We start from the raw sequence: 10,114 nt of genomic DNA on the forward strand, positions 1-10,114 counted from the left end.
GAGAGTGGATCATTGGAGACAGTGAAGAAGGAGGGATACCAGAGGGTGGTGATGGCAGGTGGGGAGAAGAGAAGGGTGAAAGGGTGAAGAATAAAAAAAAAAGAGAAGGGAATGAAGGAATTATCCGAAGTTAGAGAAATCAATGCTCATGCTATTAAGTTGGAGGCTATGCAGTAAAATATGAGGTATTGCTCCTGCAACTTGAGAGAGTGGCCTCATTGTGATGGTAGAGAAGGCCATGGACCGACATGTCAGATTGGAAATGGGGAGTGGAATTGAAATGGTTGGGCAACAGGAAATCCTGCCTGTTGTGGAAAAAGCGAAGTTGCTCAACAAAGCGGTCCCCCAATCTACATTGTGTCTCACCACAGTTAGATAGATTTATTGAAACTCATCAAAAGCTTTCTTACTTACTCCCACCCCCCACTCTGCAGGGTTCACTAGGATCAAGGGGCTAAGTTCCAGTGGTGAGCTACAAGTAACTGCCTCCATTGGAGAGTAGCATCAAAGAGTCTTGATATAACTGAGCATTGTAGAAAACACTAGTGATAGGAGTGTAGTCAGAGGTCAACCCTCTCAGCACCAGGACACCAGTGGGGTAAATGCAAACAGGGTTTTTTTCCCCTTATGCTTGGGTGAGACTAGAGCTTAGAGCATAGGTTAAGGGTGAAGGTGAAATGTTTAAAGGGAACATGAGGGGGAATTTCTTAACTCAGACAGTGGTGAGAGTGTGGAACGAGCTGCCAGCGGAATTGGTGGATGTGGGTTTGATTGTAACATTAAGAGAAGTTTGGATAGGTAAATGGATGAGTGTGGTATGGAGGGCTATGGTCCAGATGCAGGTCAATGAGACCAAGCAGAATAATAAGTCATCAAGGCAGGTGGTGCTGTAGTACACTATGACTCTAATGCAGGAGCGCCCTGGACAGTGATGTGGACCTGACCATCTTCATCAGTGACATTGCCCTTTCTGACTACCTTAAAGTCAGATATCAATGACTGCCTAGCATCCATCACTACTCCCTTGCATATCAGAATACAACAAGACTACATCAATATCCACCTGTGGGCTGAGGTGGCAAAGAACATTTGCATCTCAGAAATGTTGGCTAGCAGCCATTCCTAACACAAGAGTCTAGCCACTTCCCCTTTACGTTCAATAGCATTGCCATCATTTATCCACCCACCATCAATAATCCTGGCTGTCAGCTGACCACCAACTCAGCTGGACTAACTAAATACTTGGTTACAAGTGCAGATCAGGGGCTGGGTTCCCTATAGGCTTTGATGTTATTCTTGAGATCCCAAAGCATTTCCATCAAAAAGGCAGAAGTTAAAAGCGCGATGGACTACTTGTCTGGCTGAGCAACCACTGAAGAAATTTGGACAGGTCTAAGGAGGGTTGTGGCCTGGCTTCAAGTAAATGGTACTACGCAGAATAAGAATTTGACATGGACTAGATGGGTCGAAGGGCCTGTTTCTGTACTGTAATGCTCACATCCCAGAGCGCTGCATATACTCGATTCAAACACCAGACATGCATTGTGTCCACTGGTAGAAATGGAATGCAGTGTATTCTGTCTGTCTATGCAGTTGCACACACAGGTCACCCTAACAATACCTTCCAAACCTGTGACCCCATCCAACAAGAAGGGCAGCAGTTTCATGCGGGCAGCATCGCCTGCAGGTTCCCCTCCAGACCGCACACAATCCTGCCCTGGAAGTATGTTGCTGATCCTTTGTTGTCACTGGGTCTCAGACGTGGATCTTCTCCACCAACACCACTTTTTGGTAGTGCCTTCACCAGAAGATCTACAGCAATTTCAGCAGGAGGGTCACTTCCAGCATCTCAAGGGTGATCAAGGATGGGCAGTTCAGTGCCAGCCATTTCAGATTAAGGTTAAGTGGAAGTGTTCCCATAGACATATGGTTCAAGGGCCAGAGTCATGGATTTGATCAAGTTCAAGTGTATGTGCGACTCAACCATACACAAGCTAAATGAAACAGCGTTCCTCTGGTGCCCTGGTCCAAAACACAGTGCGTACAGTCGCAGACAGCACAGTCACAAAATAATATCACAAGTCCTGAGTGGCATGGCCTGAAGATTAATGGTGCATGGGATGGTGTCCAGGAGCTAAGTTCCAGCAAAAAACAATCATGCACAAGTTCGTCATCTCCCGCAGCCGAAGGCAGTCCAACCTGCCTTCTAGGGAGCGAACGCTAGAGAGCAGCATCAACAGGAGAATTGGCCTTCAGGGTCAGTCTCCAACACAGCATGGATTCCAGCGTGCCTGCTGTGCCTGTGTTCTCCCCCACAACGCCTCCACCCCAGGGTGGCTGTAACAGGTGATGTCGCAGCATGACGGCCTAATCTGTGCCACAGCGAGTCCATGCAGGTCTTCCGCCATCAGTCTTACCAATGAACGAATAAACCGGGCTTGCAATTCTTTGTATTACCAATGTCCATCAGGTTCTTGTGACCACAAGAAAAACATTTAAGACAAATATTTGCACCTTTTGATGGACCCAGAGAGACGTCCAAGCCCGCCACCATCTGAATGTTTGGAAACCAATATGAGAGAAATGCGTAAGAGCTAAGAGCAGGAGTCGACCATCTGACCTGTCAGTTCTACTCCGCCATTCAGTAAGATCATGGCTGATCTGGCCGTGGACTCAGCACCTGCCTTTTCCCCATAACCTTCACAACCCTGATATGCAAAAAAACTATCTAATGCTTCCCTGATCAGAGAATTCCACAGATTTTCTACTCTCTGGGAAAAGCAGTTTCTCCTTCAATCCAAAATCTATTCCCCTGACTCTTAGATCTAACTCCAATAGTTCTAGTCTCACTTATCATTAGAAACAAATTTCCTGCATCTATCTTATCTATCCCTTCTATTTTATATGTTTATATAAGATCCCCTCTGGTTCCTTTGAATTGCAGTCAGTCTTGTCCTAGGCGACTCAATCTCTCCTATATGGAAAAAAAATCTTTTTCCTCTCAGAGTAGTTATGATCTGGAGGTTACTATGTAAAAGCATGTTGAAAATGGACTTCGTCAGTGCCTTTACAAGAGGCTTGGATGGACGTTAAGCACATAAAAGGCTGTGGAAGAAGTTGCCAAGGAATGGGACGGACAGAGAGGATCTACGAGGAAGTATCAGGGGGTGTGAAGTTGCCTCTTGTGCTGTAACAGTCCAGACTGAATGAGTTGTGTAAGGGTATCTGACCCTGCATGAACTAGAGCAAACTGTTGGCTCACAACACGTGCAGCCTAATTCCCATTGAGAACTGCTTATTCATTGACCACAGTGAGTAGTCAATCACCTCTGTCTGGATGAGAGCGTGGCCATTTCTTTTATTTGCCTCCACTGTAAAGGTATTGAAGGCTGACACCTTTATACAGTGGAAATGTTTGAAGACTTGTCTTGTCCTGGGTTCCTTTCACTTCTGAACTTGGTATTACCTCAGTTCTGCAGTGGTATTTTTGTGCTTGCATGAGGTGACGTCTGATCTTGCATGCTTAATGCAAGTAACTTGTGTAGTTCCCCTATTTAATGTTGACTCGGTGCCCAGATTCATTTTTCATGCTACAATGTAGATCAGGCTCTGAGACTTGCAGCATTAATCTCTGTGCAAGGCACTGGCTTGTGGCTGTTTCCCACAATGCTTGGCTGCCATCACCGAAGAGATTTCACTTGTCCTTTACCAGGATGTGGGTGTAGCTAGCTTCTTGAGACCTGATGAAGGATCTCAGCCTGAAATATCAACTCTTTATTCCTTTCCACAGGTGCTGTCTGACCTTCGGAATTCCTCCAGCATCTTGTGTGTAATGTTCTGGATTTCCAGCATCTGCAAAACCTCTTGTTTTTATAAGATTGCTTAGGTTGGGGTTGCTCTCTTCAGATTCAAGATGGCCTGGGGTGGGATTTAATTAAAAGTGTACAAACGGCAAGAGGTCCAGGGAAAGTAAATAAGAAGGACTTTATTGCCCACAAAAGCCTACACTGAATACAATGCAAAATCAAACTAAATCTCTTCCCTCTGCACATGATCCATATTCGTCCATTCCTTGCATATCCATGTGTCTAACAGCACCACTATCGTATCTGCTTCCACCACGACCAATTGCAGCCTGTTCCAGTTACCTACCCCTCTCTGTGTAAAATTAAAGCATGTGTTACCCATCTCCTTTAAGCTCTCCTCCTGTTGCCTTAAATGCTGCACGTCAGTAGTTTAATAGATCTATTTAATATCAGAGAGTGTGTACAATATACAACTTGAGATTCTTACTCTCTGCAGACATCCTCGAAAGAGAAGAAAAAAAACCCAAAGAATGAATGACAGAAAAAAACTTAAGAGCCCCAAAGCCCCCTCCCACACACAAGCAGCATCCAACCCTCCCCCCCTTTATTCTAAAAGTAAAGCATCATCATTCCCACCACCCACCATGCAAGCAAAAGCAAAGCCCCCAAAGAGAGACCGTGGTCTACAGTCCGTCAAAAACTAACTGTTCACTACAACATTTCGACATCCCACAGGCACTCTCTCACTGACAAGTGAGAGACAGCAGTCGCTATTTGGATGTTACAGTCAATCTGAAGTGTTGCTTTATTTATTTAGAATTCCCCGACTCGAGAATCAGCAAATCGATTACTCAAATGCAGAGCCCTCCAACAGCCACTCTCGCTGTCTACGACGTTCTGATTCCTGCTACATTTCAGTATGCGACACCAGCGAAAATTCATGTCCACAGGGCCTCCCTGAAGGTGCCCGGCTTTCAGGCCAAACCTGGACATGGCGAAATGCGGCCAATCGGCCATCTCCAAGAATGGCAAGGTGCTGCCGCGCAGAACTGCAGTCTCTGAGTGATGCTGTAGACCAAAGATCCCACCGAGACCTCAGCCACCCTGAAAAGGAAAGTAGAGACATTAGAATAGGAAGAACTTGACTGCTTCGCTGATGAGCTGGGAGAAGCCACCCTCTGGCGCCATCTTTAGCTCCGCCTCAGCGATTGTCCTTGAATCAATTTGACTTTTTTTTTGTTGTTTGACATTTGTACTGTGGGTAAAAGATCCTATCTACCCTGTCTCTGCCTCTCATAATCTAATAAACTTCTGTCAAGTCTCCCTCAGACTCCAACACCGAAAATGCATCCAACCTCTTCTTATAGTTTATACTCTAACCCGGGCAGCATCCTGGTGAGCGTCTGCAACCTTTAAAGATAATTAGTTGAAGGATTATAGGCCTTAAGACATTGGAGCAGGATTAGGCCATTTGGCCTATCAAGTCTGCTCTATTATTCCATCACAGTTGATTTATTACTCCTCTCAATCCTATTCTCCTGTCTTCGCCCCATAACCTTTGACATCCTTACTAATCAAGAACCTATCAACCAGAAGACATAGACCATTCAGCCCATCGAGTCTGCTACACCATTCCATCATGGTTGATTTATTATCCGTCTCAAACCTATTCATCTGTCTTCTCCCCATTATCTTTGACATTCTTACTAATCAAGAACCTATCAACCACTGCTTTAAGTATACCCAATGGCTTGGCCTCCATAACCATCAATAAATTCCACAGATACACCACCCTCTGGCTAAAGAAATTCCTCCTCATCTCTATTCTAAAGGAATGTTCTTCTATTCTGAGGCTGGGTCCACTGCTCCTATACTCCCCCACTATTGGAAACATCCTGTCCATATCAACTCTGTCTAGGCGTTTCAGTATGTGATAGCTTTCAATGAGATTCTCCCTCATTCTTCTAAACTCTAGCGAGTACAAGCCCACAACCATCAAATGCTCCTCATACATTAACTGTTTTACTTCTGTGATCAGTCACGGGAACTTCCTTTGGACCCTCTCAATGCCAGCACATCCCTTCTTTAAGGTGGAAGTTGCGGAAAATTTTGACATCACCAAAAGGTTACTGAGGGCCTAGAACTTGCTGTCTGGTGGGTCTATTAGAAGCAGAACTTCCATGACATTTAAAGGGCATTTGTTCTTCCTGGTATTCATCTATCTTTCAACCCAAAGGCTCATAACTCTGTGTTGGGGCATGCATTCAAATTGGCAGTGGCATTTCATATATTTTAAAAACTTGACTTCTAAAGCACTGACTTTCTCAGTGTTATCAAAGATAAAGATTCGCTTTATTTGTCACATCGAAACATACAGTGAAATGCATTATTTGTATCAACAACCAACCCAGTTTGAGGATGTGCTGGGGGTAGCCCCTAAGTACCGCCATGCTTTCGGTGCCAACACAGCATCCCCACAGACCTTAAATTGTGTGTCTTTAGAATGTGGGAGGAAACTGGAGCACCCGGAGAAAACACACAATTCTATGGGGGCGGGAGAACATACAAACTCCTTGTTGACAATGGTGGGGATTGATCCCCGGTCATGATTGCTGTAAAGTATTGCGCTAAGCACTACGCTACCATAGCCCCTTTACTGTGTTCGGTGACCGAATAATATGAAAGTACTGCAAAACTGTTCCTCTTTGTCACTCTGGCTTAAACTGTATCACTAAACCGGTCGTGGCAAGTGACTGGTTTTGTGGTGTTGCCCCATCACTACTTTCATTTATACACACAAAAAAAAACCATTTGTGTGTTTTATCACCTCGTCTGGTGGCTGTCCTCCCTCACTTTCTCCCGTGGTCCACTCTCCTCTCTTATCAGATTGCTGCTTCTTCAGCCCTTTACCTTTTCCACCTATCACCTCCCAGCTTCTGACTTCATCCCCCCTCCCCCCACTCACTAGGCTTCACCCATCACCTTCTAGTTTGCACTCCTCCCCCTCCCCCCCACCACCACCTTCTTATTCTGGCTTCTATCCCCTTCCTTCCCAGTCCTGATGAAGAGTCTCAGCCAGAAACATAACTGTCTATTGCTGTCTTTAGAAGCTACCTGACCTGCTGAGTTCCTCCAGTATTTTGTATGTGTTGATTTGGATTTCCAGCAACTGCAGAACATCTTAAAATTCATGCCTGCTTTGTTTTCTCTAGGGGTCAAAGTTTGTTGAATGGTCGTCGGCAGAAAACCTGAAGCAGACTTGGGTGAACTACGGGGTCCAACGTGACTGGTGCAGTTCCCAACAGGGGACAGGGGAAGAGTTCCTCTATCATGCCACGCAGTGCAAGAACATCTGGATCCCAATGGGGGAAGTCTTTGCCAACTAGAGCCCGTTTATCTACAGCTTACAGATCGTCAGCCCAAACCTGTCCAAGGCTTAACTGTCACTTCACGTGCTTATCGATGAATGATTTTAAACACTTGAGCTAATTATATCTACCCTCCAATTTGTAATGTGAATGCTTCATTTAGACAATGTACACAGATCTGGCCTGGACTTGGACACGCACAGTGTTTCATGCCAAGAAAACAGTACAAGTGCCCTACTAACAGCTGTTGGTCAAAGCAAGAGCAAGATTTTATTTTATCTTTAGAATACCACAAACTAAGTTTCAGCAGTGTGCCACAATGTAAATGGTTTATCGGTTTGGAATGTCTTGATCTGACTTTGAAGGCTGGACTGTTTCTATCTTAGTTCTTTGTGCAACTCACTGGGATTCTGTAAAGAACTGAATGCTTAAGCACGCCTGCTAGGCTTTTGCCCTCTTTTGCATTCTACCTCCTCAGTATCCCATCCCTAACTGTAAACAAAGTTGGTTCCTTCACCTGTCAATTCACACATTTGTCGAGCACCTGTTTCAATTTCCCAATAACCAGAGACAGGTAAGCTAGAGAGTGGGGTGAATATTGTCATGGGGTGAACCTATTCTCCCAATATTACCTTCCTCATGTGGAAGCCTTCCTGTTATTCATGTTTCAATGGCCATTACGGAATAAAAACCTTTTCACGCTAACAAAATTAAGTTCAAGTTCAGGATTATTGTCACAGTAGGGAGACGTCGTGAGTGAGTGGCCAAAGAAATCTATTAATTGAACTTACCTTTTGAACTTAGTTCTTTATGGGGCTTTGCAGTCAATGCAAAAGTGAGGCCCCTGTTCAGAAGCCTTTCCTGGGTTTCCTTGGTGATAAACATGCGGGGGAGGTTCACCATGGTTTCTCCCAGTCGTTGACCTTGACTCTCTTGGTGTTGTCTCCACTCTAGTTTAAAGACTGCATCCCCACCTGATTATAATAAAGCAAACAGTCATATAAATATGTGAAACAGCAGCAATAAAAGATGAAAAGTGACTAGTGCAGGATAGGAGTGTGTCTGCGGGTTAGGGAGTTGGGGTGGGGGCGTCAGGGCATTCAGACGGGGTGTTAAGCCTGGGAGAAGAAGCTGTACCAGCCTCTACTATTTCCTCAGTTGGTTTATTCCATAAATCCACCACCCTCTGTGTGCTGTACAAACTTGACCCCTGGTCTCCTTTAAATTATTTCTCTGCCTCCTTAAATCCACACCCTCTAGGTTTAGACTTCTCAGTCCTGGGGAGAAGAGACTAACCATCCACCTTATCTGAACTTCTCAGCCTCCTCTGACACAGGGAAAGCTATCCCAACCTATCCCATCTCTTTATAATTGAGGCTCCAATCCCAGAAAAATCCTTTGTGTCCTCTTAAGCTTATTCACATCCTTCCTATAATATTGCAGCCAAAGCTATAAATAATGTGGCAAACAACAGGAATTCTGCAGATGCTGGAAATTCAAGCAACACACATAAAAGTTGCTGGTAAACGCAGCAGGCCAGGCAGCATCTCTAGGAACGTCGACTGCACCGCTTCCTAGGGGTGCTGCCTGGCCTGCTGCGTTTACCAGCAACTTTTAAATAATGTGGCAAATGTGAGCGCAAAAATGTGCAGCTCCACAGCATGACAGCCTAACTTGTACTCAAAGCCATGACTGATAAAGGCAACTGGCACCATTTTCAGGGAGTACGTTCTTGTGTCCTGAGTGTTTGTTTTACAATGTTCCCCTGCCATTCATTTTTGTGTTTCTGTGTTTTAACTTGCTAAAATGCATCACTCTGTACTTCGAGTCATGGAGCACGTTGGTGCAAACAGGCCCTTCGGCCCATCTAGACAATGCTGAACAGTTATTGTGCCTAGTCCAATCGACCTGTACCTGGACCATTGCCCTTTGTAACCCTTCCATCCATCTACTTCTCCAAATTTCTCTTGAATGTTGCAATTGAAGTCACTTGCACCACCGTGTGAGTGAAGAAGCTCTCCCTCACCTTTTGACCTGAACCTACAACCTCTAGTTCTAGTCTCACAACCTCAGTAGAAAAAGCCTGCTTGCATTTAACCCATCTGTACCCATCATAATTTGCTATAGCTCTATCAAATCTCCTCTCACTCTCCTATGGAATGAACTCTTAACCTTTTCCACCTTTCCCTATAACTCAGGCCCTCAAGACCCAGTAACATCCTGGTAAATTTTCTCTGCACTCTTTCAATCTTTCCTGGAGGCAGATGACCAGAACTGCACACAATACTTACTTGCCTGAGTTAAATTCCATCTGCCATTTCTTGGTCCACTTTCCCAGTTGATCTAGATCAGGCGTTCCCAACCGTTTTTTATGCCTTGGACCCCTACCATTAATGAGAGGTCCATGGACCCCAGGTTCTAGATCCTGATGTAACCTTATGCAGCCTTACTGTTCACTATGCTACCTGTGTTGCCAATCATGCCACTTAATTTGTCATCCAGATCATTAATGCAGATGAACAACAGTCGACCCAGCACTGATCTCTGTATCACACCACTGGTCAGAGTCCTCTAATTTGAACAACAGCCCTCCACTACCACCCTCTTCGTTCTTCCTCCTCCCTCCAAGCCAATTTTATATTTTGATCTTGTGTATATACTGTCAGTAATATATTAATTAAAGTATTTCCACTGAATTTTAAAGTGTCTATGCGCTTGATCTTTTTAAAAAATAAATTAATAGTGCCTTGTTCAGTGTTCAATAAACATGTGGAATTTCCCTTGTGGGAGTTCACAATTCTTTGGCAACGGCACAAGGCTCTTGTCTGTTTGTTATATGTGAGCTGGTGGGAGAGAGACATTTCTCCGTATCCTGAACTGACATTTAGTTATGTAATCTGAATTTTGGACCCGGGTCCTACTGTTCATGGTGATTACTGG

General features: G+C 44.7%; 1 protein-coding gene across 1 annotated transcript in view; it reads left to right on the forward strand.

Moving 5' to 3' along the window:
* aldh16a1 (aldehyde dehydrogenase 16 family, member A1) overlaps nt 1-9,981 on the forward strand; it is a 104,463-nt gene extending 94,482 nt beyond the window's left edge. The window contains exon 17 of the mRNA XM_063062515.1: nt 7,019-9,981. Within this exon, the coding sequence (XP_062918585.1) occupies nt 7,019-7,192 (174 nt within the window). The 3' untranslated portion in view covers nt 7,193-9,981. The remainder of the gene's footprint in view (nt 1-7,018) is intronic.
* Nucleotides 9,982-10,114: the final 133 nt, after the last annotated feature.

The sequence above is a fragment of the Mobula hypostoma genome, chromosome 11, assembly GCF_963921235.1.
Source record: "Mobula hypostoma chromosome 11, sMobHyp1.1, whole genome shotgun sequence".
In the NCBI taxonomy this organism is placed as follows: Eukaryota; Metazoa; Chordata; class Chondrichthyes; order Myliobatiformes; family Myliobatidae; genus Mobula; species Mobula hypostoma.